Here is a 17,081-nt window from a genome sequence, read left to right as displayed (position 1 = left end):
TGGCGTGTGTGTGTTTATGTGCATGTGTGCGTGTGTGTCCATGTGCGTTCATGCGTGTGTGTGTGTCCATGTGCGTGTGTGTGTTCATGTGCATGCATGTATGCATGTGTGTCTCCATGTGCGTGCACCTGTGTGCGCATGTGTGTGTGTGCGTCCTTGTGCGTGCATGTGTGTGTGTGCGTCCGTATGTGCGTGTATGTGTCTGCATGCGTGCATGTGTGTGTATGCGTGTTTGTGTGCGTGCGTGTGTTTGTGTGTGCGCGTGCATGCGTGTGTTTGTGTGTGTGTGTGCATGCGTGTGTGTATGTGTGTGTTTGTGTGTGCGCGCGCATGCGTGTGTATGCCTGTGTTTGTGTGTGCGCGTGAATTTGTGTGTATGCGTGTGTGTGTATGCGTGCGTGCGTGTGTGTGTGTTTGCGTGCGTGTGTGTGTGTTTGTGTGCGTGCGTGTGTGTGTGTGTTTGTGTGCATGCGTGTGTGTGTGTTTGCGTGCGTGTGTGTGTGTGTTTGTGTGCGTGCGTGTGTGTGTGTGTTTGTGTGCTTTTGTTTGTGTGATTGGCGGGTGTGTGTGTGTTTGTGTGCGTGCGTGTGTGTGTTTGTGTTGGGCCATTCCCGCTTCTTACCTTTTTCCTCTGTTACCACCATGGCAGTGATTATTAATGTCATTAAATATTAATTATTAATTATCCGTGAATATTGCCTGTAGGTCTTCCATGCACCCAAACCATGACCCAAACTTCTTACACCCTGTACAGTTTGTGTGTCGTATGTGTGTATATGTATGTGTGCGCGTGTATGTGTGTGTGTGTGTGTGTATATGTATGTGTGTGTGTATGTGTGTGTGTGTGTGTATATGTATGTGTGCGCGTGTATGTGTGTGTGTGTGTGTATATGTATGTGTGCGCGTGTATGTGTGTCGTATGTGTGTATATGTATGTGTGCGTGTATGTGTGTGTGTGTGTGTGTATATGTATATATAAAACAGAAGTGAGCTGTTTTCTCTGGAGATATTTGCTGACTCAGGCTGCGGCGGAGTCTCGTGCAGGGCGTGGCCGAGCGGGTGAGTTCCCTGAGGGGCGGAGCCACGTTAACGCATCAGCGCCGGGGCTCCTGGCCGCTCGTCGTCTCTGTCACTTCCCTGTTGCCAGGAGACCACGACACAGCAGGGGCGTTCGGTTTTCCCCTTCGCCAAGCCCAGCAGCCCTGTCTCTTTACAGTCTCTTCTCTTTGCCCCTCACTGATACCCCGGCCAGAACAGCTGCGCGTCACACTCTTAACCCCGAATATTACATTACATTACATTACAGGCATTTAGCAGACGCTCTTATCCAGAGCGACTTACACAACTTTTTTTTTTTTTACATAGCATCCATTTATATAGCTGGATATATACTGAAGCAATGCAGGTTAAGTACCTTGCTCAAGGATACAACGGCAGTGTCCTTAACCGGGAATCGAACCTGCGACCTTTCGGTTACAAGCGCAGTTCCTTACCCACTGTGCCACACTCCGAATATGCCCTGTAACGCTCTGTTGGTCACGTTACTGACGCGCGAGGACTTGGGCCTGATTCATTATTCATGAGTATTGTCCCTAAGAGTCCCCTGCGGCTGCCGCAGAGCTCAGCTTGCCACCGTAGAGTTGTGGCTGTTGCTGGAATGTGGAGCATCGTGGGAAGGCTAAGTCAGAACTGAGCGCTCCACATTGAGCTGAGGTCGTCAGCTGCCATTGGCCCACCGTTGATAGGTCACATGACTGGCTGGTCTCTGGAGCAGTGAATTTGGTAGATAATATTTTTGGGGGAAAGGAGAGGGCTTTCAGCCTGAGCTGGGACAGACAGAGGGGTGTACGCGTGCTCTCGGTGTACCCTTGTGGGGCTCGCTACCATTAGCGCGTACGCTCCGCGCGCTGTTCGATGCCGGACCGAGCATGACTGGCGCGTTAGGGTCGGCCCGATTTCACACAGAGAGTAATCAGCAGTGACCCGTGCGCTGATTCATGTTCATATCGAAAGGAGAACCGTAACCAGCACTACGTCAACGATTGCCCCGCCCCCCACCCCCCACGTCTCTGAAATCCGAACTTGGCTGTGTGACGCTCCATGGATCCAAATTGTATAGTTCAGCATAGTGCAGTTTGTGTGTGTGATTGTCCATGTATGTGTATTTGTGCATGTGTGTATATTTGTAGGTGAGTGTGTGTGTGCTGGCGTGTGCGTGCATGTGCGTGTGCATGTGTGTGCATGCGTGCATGCACGTGTGTGTGCACGTGTGTGTGTGTGCGTGCGTGCGTGTATGAGGGCGTGCATGCATGTGTGTGTGTGTGCATGCATGCATGCACGTGTGTGTGTGCGTGCGCGTGTGTGTGTGCGTGTGAGTGTATGAGTGTGCACGCATGTGTGTGTGTGTGCATGCATGCACGTGTGCACGCACTCATACACACACACATGCATGCACGCACTCACACACGCGCGCGCACGCACACACGTGCATGCATGCATGCACACACACACACACATGCATGCATGCCCTCATACACGCACGCACGCACACACACACACGTGCACACACACGTGCATGCACGCATGCACGCACATGCACGCACACGCCAGCACACACACACTCACCTACAAATAACGCGCGTGTGTGTGTGCGTGCATGCATGTGTGTGTGCACTTGCATGCATGCATGTATGTGCCCTCTTCTCCTTCCCCACTCCTCCTGAGTTTTTTTCTCGTTGCCGGTGAGGGAGGAGGGCCAGAGCCCTGAAAGAGCATGAAGACACTGCGTTTTGTGCTCTTCGTCTCTGAGGCCTCCTTCACCTCACAGCAGGCTTCCCACAATCCACTTCTGCGCAGGTATCAGGGAGAGCAGGGTCTGTACTCTCCTTCACTCCCTCTCTTCTTCCCTTCCTCTTGTTCTCTCATATTCCTTATCTTTCTCTCTGTCCCTCCATCTCTCCCCTCTACTTCTCTCAAATGCAGTGTATTTCAAATTCACTTCATGGTATGGGAAACAGTAGGTAATGTATTGTTAAAATACGTGCATGTGGCATTCGGTCTGCCGGAAATCGGATTGGTCTCAGCTGCGCCGGCTGGTGGAGAGAGCACACGCACCTGGGTTGCGTTGGCTAATCAGCCCAGGTGCTTAAAGGTGTGCTGCTCCCCACAGTTCGGGGCCGAGACCGGGAGCTCACATTGTGAGGGAGTTTCTTTATTTGAGTTTCGTTTAATTTCAGTTTTGTTTCTTTCAATAAGACGGGGAACAGTGAAACCCCCACTGAAAAGTCGGTGGTGCTGGTCTGCTGGAGAGCAGTCCAGCTACAGGGCGGGGAACTGAAACAGTCATCGCTCTGTTTTACGTTGTTTTGTCTTTGTTATTTTATTTTTGTTATTTTAGTTAATTGTTTTTGCCTGGAACCCGTGAGGGGGAAGGTTGAAGTCGTCCGTGTGTTTTAGTTCATGTTTGTGTGGGTGTGCTCTCTCTCTCTCTCTCCATGCGACAGACAACGGTGTTCCCCGGCACTGCCGCATCTCCCTCCCGGGGGTGTCACGTTTGGCGTATGCCACACTGCTAATAATAGTGATAAAATCGGCATTAATAACAGCAATAATTACAACAGGGGAGCTTACTGACATTTTCTCTCTGTCTCTCTCTCCTCCCCCCTTCTCTCTATCCATGCATTGATCTCTGCTCTTGTGCGTCCATCTCTTTATCTCACTGACAGCATCTCTCACTCTCTCTATCTTTATTTTGCACTCTCTCGCTCTTTCTGTGACCATCCTGCTTGAGAAGACAGCTACTCTGCACCTGCCTGGCATTGCTAACTGAAACCAGCTGGTGGTTATGAGGCACAGACTGAGAGGAACTGAGACTCTCTGTTTGAACAAAGCCCACTGAGTAATATTAGATAAAGAAAGTCTCTGTGGTGATCATCGTAACTTCTGTAATTCCAGGGAACATGAGTTTTTAATAGCCGATAGTAATTAGCTGTGAACGAGACAGTGTGCTTAATCCCATGCGATATTACATCATTGCCTCTATATCAGCATTTACATAGCGAGTGCTATATCCTTGTAATATATTATTATTGGAGTTTGCATGTTCTCCCTGTGTCCGTGTGGGTTTCCTCCGGGTACTCCGGTTTCCTCCTACAGTCATTCAGACATGGAGGCTAGGCTAATTGGAGACTACAAATTGCCCATAGGTATGAGTGTGTGAGTGAATGGTGTGTGTGCCCTGCGATAGATTGGCGGCCAGTACAGATTGTATTCCTGCCTCTCGCCCAGTGCATGCTGGGATAGGCTCCAGCACCCCCCGCGACCCTGACCCGGATAAGCGGGTATAGATAATGGATGGATGGATGGATATTATTATTGAGGCAAGGCAAGGTACCTGACAAGGTACAGCAATAGTTTCACTGGCCCATACTAATCTGGGTGAATCTCTGCTTCCTTTTGCCCTGTTACAGATGGCAAAAGCATTTTTGTCTCTGACGATGATCATCTCTGATTGGCCTAGATATGGGACATATGCAAGACATAGATAGAGAGAGAGAAAGAAATAGAGAGGGAGAGAAAGAGATCTCAATATTTTCTGAACACTAGTGCTGCGTGTTCCTATGGTAATGCCTTTGCCTTTCTCCGAGCCACTGTCTATCCACAGCACAGTCTATCCTTAGCACAGAGGTGGTACAGAACCTGTAACAATCTGTAAGTAAAGAACCGATAGATACAGAGCCGCATCACAGGACCAGCTGTGGAGGAAAGACAGACGGCTCATCGCTGGGTTCGCCATCACACTCTCACACACGGACGATCTCACGCGCGGGGCTCCCATCACCATGGCGATCAGCGGGGCTGCCATCACCGTGGCGATCAGCGGGACTGGCACAGGAAGTGGGCGATGTCCGTATGAAAGGGCCCTCGCTTCCTCGGGCCCTGTGGTGTCAGGTGCAGCTGCCGGGGAGGAGCGGGTGGCTCTGACAGGAAGAGCGGACGGGTCCGCCTCGCGCTCCCCTGGGTACCCGGCCCGGGCCCCTCTCAAGTCGCCATGAGAACGAACCTCGATCACATGACGCGAGGGAGAAACGCTAATCGTATCTCACCCTGGAAGCCCACAGACATTCTGCAAAGCAGGGGTCAACCCCCCCCCCCACCCACCCCATACTTGGCATCTTCACGTCAGCGCTCTTGATGATACCTATAAGAGGTCAGATCACGCTGACCCCAGACGGGTGATGTCACTGTCCTTTAGCAGCCTTTCTCTCCGGCCAATCGCTGGCGCTCCAGCGTTAACCGATGTTTGCGTTTGCGTGAACAGAAATGGAATTCCGTAAAAAAATACTGAATACTGCGAAGCTGATGTCGTTAACGCTCCTTCGATCTCGAGCTGCGTAAACTCATATTTTTACATCAAGTGCAAGGCTTCCGAAATTTACCTTTGTCAAAAATCCCAGGATTTTGACCTCCTTTTCTCTTACAGAGGCTTGATTTATTCAGCCATGTATAAGTTCCTGTAAGAACAACACACTCGGGCTTTGATGACTGCTACAGCATGGACAGCTTCTCTCCTGGATGTTGCTAGACTTGGCCACTTACTTTCTTTCATTTACAAACATCCAGATTTATAAACAGGCGACAAAAATTGCATAAAATGTCATAAAAAAGTTTACTGAGAACAGCATAACTTGCCTTATATGATCGGCTCGGCAATAGAACAATGGGCCTCATTTACAAAACTTGCGTATGATCGCATTTGATCGTAAACTGTATGTAAGAACGTTTCCATGAACATTTCGGCATTCATCATTTTTTTCTTATCTGCATTTGTTCATATCCGCTTCCTTACGCCAATCACGAACGGGATTGTGCATAAAATTTACAAACAGTCAGCGTTCATCGTCTCATGTACCTGAGATATTCACAGAAACCAAGGTCCGCACGTCACAAATCCTATATTTGCTTTTCGTACGAACATTTTAAAGAACGAAAGTAAGAATAATTTAAGAGAAGTTTTGTGAATGAGGCTCAATGATTTTCTACAATGTTAAATCCATGACATCGTTTTGGAGACTGGGGCGCGAGTACAGTCATATGTAACACAGTGAATAAGGGAACTGAGAGTACTTGATTGGCTCACAGCCAATAGAATCCCTCAGACGCGGTGCAGGACCTGGGTGTGCGATTTGGGGAGGGTGTGGCTGTTTGTTTTAAGGTGGGACTGAGCGGAATCAGGATGTGGCGGAGCGTAGCTGGTGTCACATGATCAGTGCGGTCTCATTTTACCGCTGTAACCCAGACGCCGCACCAGGAGAGGTGACAGGTCCGCCCCTGCGTCTCTCACTCTGAAACCTGCGAGCAGGTGCTCGTGAATATTAATTTACTGTATAAAATATTGCCTGCAAACATTCAGTCATTTAGAACTAAAACACATTCCAGGCCTGAATATTCATGGTCAACGCCCCTCGCTGAATCTCTTTTCCAAGGGACAGGAAACGGTGCCGTTGGAAACCTTGCTCACTGATTGACTATCTCTGCTCCTGTTTCCCAGAGCATGCTGGGATGTCATCTTGGTCACAGAGAAGCCGACGGGAGCCCTGTTCCAGGTCCGAGAGGCCTACCTGGAATGTGTGAGCACTATGTGGAGTGAGCTTGGATTGTTCACTTCAACATTGAGTCACAGATTCATCTTCAGTTTGATTCTGTGATTTGTGACTTGCGTTAATTCTGTGATTCATCAATTAGTGTAATACTGTGATTCATGAATCCCTCCGACCCACCTTTGGTGAATTTCTGGCTGATTGCACGTCACCTGACGGGAACTCTCAGCTATAGCTGAGATTTGATTGTGGGTCAGAGGTCACCTCACAGCACTGAACAAGTGTCCCTGGTGGATATGCCACCCGGGAACCATCAATTTAGGCTTCCTTCACCTACTGATAGTGCCAAAACAATCTAACTCAAAGTCTGGACAGTATCTCTCGTCCTTTTCATCGTATGCAGTGCAGAAGCAGTTTTAATAGGTTCACTCTATCAAGAATGTCAACTGAGGCGCTGAAAAGATATTTGGTTCCCACAGTAATGAGGTTCTGGAATTAAGTAAAACAAAGCCTTCATCGGTCTGGCTTACCTGTGAGAATGTACACTTGTGCTGTGCTGTGCTGTGTTGTGTTTGTCTGTAATGTCCTGCAGTTCTGCAATTACTGTATATCTGAATACCAGAGTATAACTCTAGCTAAGAAATCTCCCAATGTGGGATCAATATAATTCTACTACCAGTACTACTACCAGTACTACTACTATCACTGCTACTACTACTGCTGCTGCTACTACTACTACTACTGCTGCTGCTGCTGCTACTACTACCACTACTACTGCTGCTGCTGCTACTACTACCACTACCACTACAACTACTACTAGTACTACTGCTACTGCTGCTACAACTACTACTACTGCTGCTGCTGCTGCTACTACTACTATCACTGCTGCTACTACTACTGCTGCTGCTGCCTCTGTGAAGGGGGGGTGGGGGGTTCGGAGAACCAGACGCGACTGAACGGGAATCTGAAAGCTATCCACACAGGGTGGAGTAACCACAAGGTCTCGGAAGACGAGAGGAAGGGGACAAAGAAAACAAACAGAAAATTAAGTACTCCTTAGGGAGAATATCCCAGGTATACAGGACTAAGTAGTCTACCCGTGAAAGGGTGCAAGGAACTAAAGGACAAGGAGTATTCAAACTAGACAGAACAGAATAATATACTCCTCTGGCCGTTAAATACTAACAAAAAACTACCCAGCCAAAAGGGCAAAACCAAACAAAAAAAAGGAGTATAATCTCATAAAAGAGCTGAGAGTGTAAAGAAGGTGAAAACTAAAGAAAACAGCCCTCGAAATGAGGATTGATAGAAAAACACCCAAAATGCAATGCCAAGTAAGAGATTATTGTGCAATTATAGCAAATAATCCCTTAAATCTCAGCCTTCAGTACAACAGAGATCTCTTCAAAATAAGAAGAGACTGTTACAGCACTGAAATGTTACAAACACACTGACAGAATACCGGCTTGCGTGTAACCAAAGTTGACACAAAAGCACTGACTGCAGGCCAGCAAGAGCTTAAATAGGAACTACAGCAAGTGATCCCAATTAGCCCAAACAGGGGAAAGAAGTGACAAGGATGCCCTCCAGTGGCCAAGGATAGCCACTACCACCCAGAACCATGACAGCTACTACCACTATCACTGCTACTACTACTACTGCTGCTGCTGCTCCTACTACTACTACTACTACTACTACTACTACTACTACTTCTACAACATTATAATTGATTTACCTTTAACAAAAATGTATTGAATATTTTAATCAAATGAAAGCTATCATCAGTAGCCATTTTAATAGCCACAAATGTATTATGTTGCAAAATATCTAAGGGTTTTGCCCTTAAAAAGTTTTTTTTTAAAATTTTTTTAACCAGATGGTAGTCATTATTCAAATGTGTTTGATACAGCTTCAATTAAGAGGAAATACTTATTTATTTCATGCAGTATTTTGCTTTGATGTTTGAATTACCCAATGGCTTCTTCTGTGATTGAAAAAAAGTTGTGGGGTGGTAGAAGTCCTAATTAAAAGCTGTTAATAAAGAAAGTTATTGTTAATACTATAATCATAGGAACACGCATCCTGTTGAGCTTAAAGCACAGTCCCATGACCTCTACCCTAAGTGATTCTGTGGGAGGCAGCAAAGTCACAGCACCTCTCACAACTCTGCAAACAGGGAAAAAAACAACAAAACCATTTCATTTTTTTGGACAATGCTTTATTGAGAGAGAAATAGTTCAGTTACATGACACTCATTTGGATTTTAAGCTCTGTTAGATCAGTTTTGATGGGTGAGGAGCCTAGTACAGCTCTTAGGTAAGTTTTGATTGGTGAGGAACTTGGTGCAGCTCTGTTAGGTGAATTTTGATTGGTGAGATGCTTGGTGTGGCTCTGTTAGGTGTGTTTTGATTGGTGGGAAGCTTGATGCAGCCCTGTTAGGTGAGTTTTGATTGGTGAGAAACTTGGTGCGGCTCTGTTAGGTGAGTTTTGATTGGTAAGAAGCTTGGTAGACCAGGTTTGATTGGTAAGGAGCCTGGTACACCTGTGTTAAGTGAGTTTTGATTGGTAAGGAGCCTGGTACACCTGTGTTAAGTGAGTTTTGATTGGTAAGGAGCCTGCTACACCTGTGTTCGGTGAGTTTTGACACATCAATCAGTCTGTGTGCCTTGAGTGTCTGGAAGAGAGAAAGAGAGAGAAAGATACAGTGATCAGACAGAAAGCTCAGAATGACCTGGAAAGTCATTCTATGAACATTAAGAACTGCAGAATGAAGACACTTCCTGATATCAGTATGAAATACAGCTTTAACTAACAGTCCAGGTGTGCAGTGGGGACTCTGTGGATAAGGGCTCCCTCAGGCAGGTGTAATGTACAGGAACACGCTGCAAACGGGTTTTGGGAAAACGCGCTCACCCGTCTCGGGAGGGGGAGTCTGGCTTTTAGAACAGCGTGCCGTGGAATCAAAGACCAGTCCGTCCACCTCATCCATCGCTGATTTCATCTGAGCCAGCCTTTTGGGGGGGAAAAAAAGGGTTTGTGTCATAACAGGCAAACGCCGCGGCTCGGAATGAGGCTCCCTCTGTGTGCACGCGTGACTCTGGTCAGTAAAGGGCCCCTCGGCCCTGGGGGTGAGCACTCACTGCCTGCGAGCCCTCGCGGCCTCACGGACCTGGAACGACAGCGCTTCCTCCTGAAGGGTGACCTCTGCGGCCTGCGGAGGGATAGCGAACAGAGGGGTTCAAACGTCACGTTCGTGTTCCACCGACCTTGGGGGACCAAACCGAGGCTGCGAAGGGCCGGTGAAAAGGTCCACGGTCGGGGGAGCACAGGGAAGAGGTAACCGGAAACGTGGAAGGGTGGACAAAATAGGGCTGACCCTAATGCTGTGTTTTGTTTTTTTTTTAACAGTCTAAAGCAGCGGTTGCCTACCCTGTCCCTGAAGATCTACCCTCCTGCAGGTTTCCATCTGGACTCTAATTTGGTGTACCTGACTCTTACTAATTAGCAGCAGAACAAGATCTCTAGCTGTTGAATGAGGCGTGCTTTCTTAGGGTCGGAGTGAAAACTTACAGGACGGTACATCTCCAGGAACAGGGTTGGGAACCAAGTCACATGGGAGGGTTATGACCAGCATCATTTGAATGCTGAATGTAGGATTTGACTACCGAACCAGGGAACAAACTGTTGAAGGAGACCTTCATTTAACACTCAGGGGCGGAACTGTGATTCCTGTCAGGTGGGCGTGTGAAGCAGACGCAGGCTTGCTATCTCACCGGGCTCGTTTGATGGTTCTTCTTCGTCTTGCACTTGTGAGCCATTAATTCTTCCCGTTCCTGCATCATTCTGGCTTCCCCCAGCTCCTTAACGTACTTCCTGCAAAATAGCGAGCACACAAGATTCAGGCTTACACTGCCCTGAGCCAGCTTCCTGCAAAATAGACCTCTCGTTCTGCAGCTCTAGCCCTAGCCCCGAGCCACGTGCCACACGCACAGCGGCCCTCTATCCCTCCACCCACTCCAGCGGCCCGTTGCTTACCGGTTAAGGGCGCGCTCTCTCTGTGTGCACTTCCTGTCGATGGCGCTGAGGTGGCCCTGGGCCTCTCGGACCTGCAGCTCCTGGAACGCCCTCTCTCGCTCGTACACCTGCAGCTGCAGCTCCAGCTCCTTGACTCGCTCTGGCGTGCGCACACAAACACGGCCACAGGTCAGCTCACAGGGAACCGCTTTGCCCAGGCTGCCTGATGCACTGGGGACCGCAATGAGAGACGCGCACGCCGCACAGATTCTTGTGCGCTGATGCGTTAAGTCCCCGTCAGGGATGCACTGGGAGGGGTGGCGTGGCAGTGAGAAATTTGCACTGTCAATCAACAAAATGGCGCCAGAAACATTAAAACTTTAGCCTAAAACTTCACCCGTTTGATGCGTTGCCGTGGTAATAGATAAGCTTCTACTCTCAATGGCACGAAAATTACAAAACATTGTGGCACTTCCTGGTTGAAAATGAGGGGCAAACGTGTTTTTTAATCCGCCATTATGCTGTGTTGGTGCTGTAAGACAAAATGCACTACATGACAGCTTACTTTCCACAGCTCGAGTCTGTTTCTGCTGATTGAGTAGTTTCCCGTAGACCCGGTCTAGTTCCTCCTCAGTGTGTCGGAAGGCATACTTCACCTGTAAGGCAAGCACAGCAACCAATCACAACCCTTTCACCTGTGTGTACCTGCAACTACAGCAAAAAAAACAAAACACAAGCAGCCGATATACTGTCATCACAGGCTCACACGACTGCTTTAAGCCTGATCAGAACACAGTGTTTTTCAAAGGCCCATCCCCTTTCACTCTCGTTAACAGTGCCAAGATATTAATAAAGAAACATTTTCAAAACGTACAATGTATCGTGAGATGAAGACGCTGCCAAGAATCAGGACAGCTTCCACAGTGGCCATGACGGACAACACCTGGATGCTCCACTCGTGCGGGGCAGAGTTCGGCTGCCACTTTTCCGCCAAGCTGCCAATCAGCTTAGGGAAAAAAGAACAAGGTTTAAAAGACCTGTCCTTTCAGCCCCTGAAAAGCCAACCAGAGCTCAGTACACACCTGCTCTCTGAGGACATGAACAGCCAATCAGAGCTCAGTACACACCTGCTCTCTGAGGACATGAACAGCCAATCAGAGCTCAGTAAACACCTGCTCTCTGAGCCCATGAAATGCCAATCAGAGCTCACTACACAAATATAACTCACTATCATTTACGTACTTGGCATATAATGCTATCCACTTATACAGCTGGATATTTAATTATTTATCCAATAAGAATCCAACCTTGGATTTGAACCTGCATCTTGTTGAGCTTAAAGCACAGTCCCATGACCTCTAGCCTAAGTGATTCTGTGGGAGGAGGTTTTAATGCTCACCTCTCTCAGGTAAGTGTGGAAACGCTCCAGAGTCTGGTGGAAGAAGCGTCTGAGAGCCGTGAAGCTGGGCCAGACGGACTCCTGTGCCGGGCCGATCTCAATCAGCGCCACAGCAGAGGGGAGAGGGGTCGCGTCCCGACTGTCATGGGCGAAGGATGTTTCCTAAAAGGGGGAAAAAAAGATGAACTGAAGAAAAACTGAAATGATCTGAATAAACGACCCAATGGCCTTAACAGGACTAATGGTCACATCTCCAGAGCAACTTGCAGCAGAGGGAATTGTGGGTATTTGCTGGGAAGCATAGGGAATTGTGGGTATTTGCCTAAAATCAGAGGGAATTGTGGGTATTTGCCTGGAAGCAGAGGGAATTGTGGGTATTTGCCTGAAAGCAGAGGGAATTGTGGGTATTTGGTAACCCTGGGAATCTGTTTTTTAAAAAAAAAAAGGGTTTCAGAATAAAAACACTTTCTCACAGCACCTACCTCCACAACGGTCTCAGGTTTGTCAGAGAAATATATTTCACTGGGTCTGGTGTAGTCTCGTGCTTCAAGTCCAAAGCCAAGTTGGCTAAAAAGCTGTTAATAAATAAAGTTATTGTAATTGTATTTATTATAATCACAGGAACCTGCATCACAGTCCCATGACCTCTACCCGAATTGATTCTGTGGGAGGCAGTTTTAATGCTCACCTCTCTCAGGTAAGTGTGGAAACGCTCCAGAGTCTGGTGGAAGAAGCGTCTGACAGCCGTAAAGGTGGGCCAGACGGACTCCTGTGCCGGGGCGATCTCAATCAGCGCCACAGCAGAGGGGAGAGGGGTCGGGTCCCGACCGGCATGGGCAAAGGATGTTTCCTAAAAGGGGAAAAAAGATGAACAAAAAAACCCTGAAATTATCTGAACAAACAACCTGATGCATCTTAACATGGCTAACAGCCGCATATCTCATGAGCAACTTGGAAGCATAGGGAATTGTGGGTATTTGCCAGGATGCAGAGGGAACTGAGGATATTTGCCAGGAAACACAGGGAATTGTGGGTACGTGCTAACATTAGCATTCTGGTTTAAATTTAGATTATTATGAAAGCAAATTTTCCTCAGTGGCCTACCTCCACAAAAGCCTCAGAATATGTTTCACTGGGTCCGTTAGGGTCACCCAGTCCAGGTCCAAATACATTTTGGTTTACACCCTGTTAGTACATAAAACAGGAAATGGAAAATGAAGAATTGATGTTCACCAACACAAATATGACACGTTAAGGTTACTACATTATTATGTATCGAACTGAATTCCTACTTACATTTCCTAAAATGGTGTCAAAGGAAAGAAGGGAAGAGTTTTCATTGTAAGCCTCATCCCCTTGGCACAGTAACGCTGGTGAGAGGGAGGAAATGACGTTATATACCACTGCTAATGTTAAGCAGGTCCACAGGAAGATGAAAAGGTTCCGCCTACATCACATCGTGATTGAGTTCATCAACCAGTTTACCGCATAGTTGCTTTAGTGGTTTCTGCACGACAAGTGATACAAGGTAGTAGATATAGGGCTAGTTTATCCTATAATAAGACCACATTCGATGGTGAGTTTTGCTAGCTAGTCAAGTCATTGGGCTATTTACGCATAACAAATAGATAGATCGTTTCACCTGGTTGATCTAATGACAGCTAACCAACTACCCGGATGTAAGTTTTACCGTACTGTAAAGTAGGGTAACTTGTCTGTAAAAAGTTACGTGAAAAGTTGGCGTGTACCAAGTTCGATAATTCGCTGAAGTTAAGACACATGATTCATCAGCGCCACCTTTCGCAAAGAAGGGTATATAACATTAAAATATAAATTTTATTATTGTTAAAATTGTGATTCACAGCGCAAAAATTCGCCAGACTAAAATAGTCTACTCACCGTAACGCGTGTTGTTTGTTAATCGCGGTACGTGGTTTAACTGAAAAAGCAAAACCAACAGAAGGAATCGCATAAGAATTCCTGCCATGATGGCAGGACTTATATTTAGGCTGTCCCTCCTTGGTATTTCAAAAAGCGTATCAAACAGGCGTAATACTGAAAGAAGAAAGTAAGTCAAATAATAATAAACAAGTGGAGTCTGCGAAATATATATAACTGGAACTAATTTGAAGTATGAGATGTCATCGTTATACTGTTGCGTCACAGTTGCCACTGTAGGGGTAACAGTAGTGTCTGAAGTTTGAAAAATAATAATTAGGCCCGTCGTGGTTTAACCACGATTGTCAACATACTACGTCATCTTAAACGTCGTTCAGTGTTTGCTGTATTTGACCACATCCTCGGTTTTCTTTCAATAATTGTAAACTCGCCATTATTGACTATTAATAACCTAACTTAAGTAATTACATACATCAGAGTAGCCTATTGAATTAGCAGTAATTTAGTGTCAACAGAAACGTGCATCTAGACCCTGTTCAGGATAAGAAATACGTTGCAAATGGTTAGAAACTGAAACTTTGCTTCGGTGAACAGGTGTGAATGGCACCAGTTGTATCCCCAGTCCTATAGTACGGAGTGGTAGGCTATTTTACCCACCTGTCCTAGAGGGTTTTCGGATGGTCTTCATAAGAACAATGTGGAAAGCAGTTTCACGCAGGTGTTGTGATTAAAGTGCACCTTGGACGACGGTGCGCCGTTTACGCTGGACATGGGCTAACAGCGACATTATGCCAGAAATAAGATACAATTTTTACATTTTTACTAAATTAAAACACGCTACGCCCTGTACTTTATGACAAACAAACAAATAAATAACTAACTAAATAAATAAATAAATGCTCCTCCAGAAACAGGCATTTTGGTTGACATGAAGTCAAATTATATGTCATTTTCGATCACAAAGTAGCAGTGTAAGAATTGTTACCACAGGCCTCCGTGATAAGTTCTCCCTTTCAGGTACACACAACCCATTCCTCAATTAAATTTTAATTTGACGATTTTCACGGCGTAAAGTTCTGCTGGTCTGTTTGATACTTTCCCGGTTTGATGTGAAAACACACGGAATACAGGTAGCCTATGTTAACACGGCTTATGCTAGGAGACATATAACCGGTGTGTTACACCAATTGATGGTGATTCCGCGTTGTGTTCTGGCGTTGTAGCAATAAAGAGGCAGGAGGCAGAAATGGGTCTCTGGGTCTTTACTGAAAATCTACATAGCCGCGCTGTGACAAATACAAATGTACAAAAGCATCAGCTGTGTGTGTGCGACAGACTTGGCTCCCCTCTTGTTCAGTTAAAAGCGTTTTTTTTTTGGAACTCCAAGTTACAATATGGTATAATCTCATTAACTAATTTGATACAATAAAGATCAATTGCATAGACTATTACAATATGAATCACATAAAAATAAGTATGACCATGAATAGTCAAACACCAGACATTTAGGATAGTAAATATGAAAAATAACAAATAAAATCAAATGAATAGACTATTTATATATGTTGCACTGAACCTCAGGTAACCAGAAAACCCACATTTCATTACTTTTAACAAATAGAAAAATAGAAAATCACATTATCAATTGACATTAACATTTCAAGTTTAGACGCACTAAAAATGACATTAACACACAACGCTGTAGTGTTACCATAGCAACCACACCAGCTAGACTCAACTTGTATAGCTAAACTGGTGTGAATGAATTATAAGGCTATGAGACTACAGCCCTTCATTGTACAGTAAATAGATTCAGAAACGTTTTCAAAAGAAACATTTAAACACAGGGAAACATCACCATACCTGTGACAAATACAAATGTACAAAAGCATCAGCTGTGTGTGTGCGACAGACGGATAGAAAGAAGATAATGAATACAATTAACGAGGAAAGACCGCAAATACGGCGGAGTTTGTTATACTAGCTAGGTGACGAACTCAGCATTCTAACATTAGCCCATATTCTCCAAAACGAATTCATTAAAAACTTGGGTTAGCGATTTCAGATTGACAGGACAGGATTTACACAGAATGAACCGGATATTATATTGAACAAATTACAAGAATAATTTGAATCACGTTCAAATCACAAATTACAACTTTTCTAAACATTTATCAGCCGGAGTTGGACTCCACGCAGCCTACCTCTTGTTCAGCTAAAAACGGTTTTGACTCGTGCACGCACACTCATACCTACGTAGCCACGCTGAACACACTCACGCACACAAACCCCAGAGCACACGCAGGCAGGAGAATCAGACCCAAAATGAGAAAATAATGAAAGGGAATGTTTTGATGAAATGCAAGCTATGTTTATATTAACGTGTTACAGACACACAATTGAAAATGGCAACAGTGCAATAATTTGCATCCAGATCACAATATTCGCTGAACATTGAACGTGATTCCGTAGTGTGCATGGGCAGCTATATAAATTCCGTAATTAAATACTCAGAGGATCTGGGATTTGATGGAAGCTCACGCACACAAACCCCAGAACGCACACAGGCAGGAGATTCAGACCCAAAAGGAGAAAACAACGAAAAGGAATGTGTTGGTGAAATGAAAGCTACTCAGAGGAACTGGGATTTAATGGAATAAAGGTAGGGCCCTCTGTATGCAGACCACCTACCCCTCGATGGATGTGGACAGAGGTTGATGTGGACTTAACAATAAAAGAGTTAATACAGAAAGGTGAAATAGGAAATGTTGCAGCATATGTAAAGGATCACCTTAGGAATAGGTGGGGCAACTATATAAGTATTTATACTGATGGCTCAAGAGATCCTGAAAGCAGAAGAGTGGGAGTCTGCTTATACGTACCCCATGTACAAGTCTGACAGAGTAGAAGGTTGCCTGATGGGATATCAATATTCTCTGATGAGCTGGTTGCTTTCTTGTGGGCATTGTGGTGGGTGGAAGAAGGGGGTTTGGCTAATGCTGTCTTGTGCTCTGATTAATTATCTGACTTGATGGCATTGGGGGGAGGTGAGGGGGGAAGAGCTAGAATAGACATAGTTGGGGAGATTTTAATGATGGTTTTTAAACTGGAGAGGCAGGGATGTAGTGTGGGGTTTTTATGGGTGCCAGCGCATGTTGGGGTTCAGGGCC

The 17,081-nt window shown here is 46.0% G+C and overlaps 1 protein-coding gene across 1 annotated transcript; it reads right to left on the bottom strand.

The window, feature by feature from the left end:
* Positions 1–8,795: 8,795 nt before the first annotated feature.
* LOC118213049 lies at positions 8,796–16,798 on the bottom strand. The gene is made up of 15 exons (XM_035391659.1): positions 16,794–16,798; positions 14,569–14,593; positions 13,912–13,951; positions 13,309–13,382; positions 13,117–13,197; positions 12,701–12,862; positions 12,495–12,587; positions 12,013–12,174; positions 11,488–11,619; positions 11,179–11,269; positions 10,635–10,773; positions 10,373–10,472; positions 9,740–9,810; positions 9,513–9,610; positions 8,796–9,273 (listed from the first exon to the last, which is right to left on the bottom strand). Exons 1-15 carry the CDS (start codon positions 16,796–16,798, stop codon positions 9,248–9,250), a joined length of 1,299 nt encoding a protein of 432 aa, XP_035247550.1. The 3' UTR covers positions 8,796–9,247.
* Between the last annotated feature and the right edge of the window lie 283 nt (positions 16,799–17,081).

This window comes from Anguilla anguilla, chromosome 14 (assembly GCF_013347855.1).
Source record: "Anguilla anguilla isolate fAngAng1 chromosome 14, fAngAng1.pri, whole genome shotgun sequence".
Taxonomy (NCBI): domain Eukaryota; kingdom Metazoa; phylum Chordata; class Actinopteri; order Anguilliformes; family Anguillidae; genus Anguilla; species Anguilla anguilla.
The sequence above is the reverse complement of the archived record's forward strand: the minus strand, read 5'-3'. Positions and strand labels throughout refer to the sequence as shown.

Bases quoted from the DNA above. Each gene is read 5' to 3' on its own strand.
- LOC118213049 (XM_035391659.1), bottom strand. The intron at 11,620-12,012 runs GTGAGCATTAAA...TTTTTCCCTAAG, and splicing joins TCCACACTTACCTGAGAGAG to CTGATTGGCAGCTTGGCGGA. The intron at 10,473-10,634 runs GTAAGCAACGGG...GCTATTTTGCAG, and splicing joins AGAGAGCGCGCCCTTAACCG to GAAGTACGTTAAGGAGCTGG.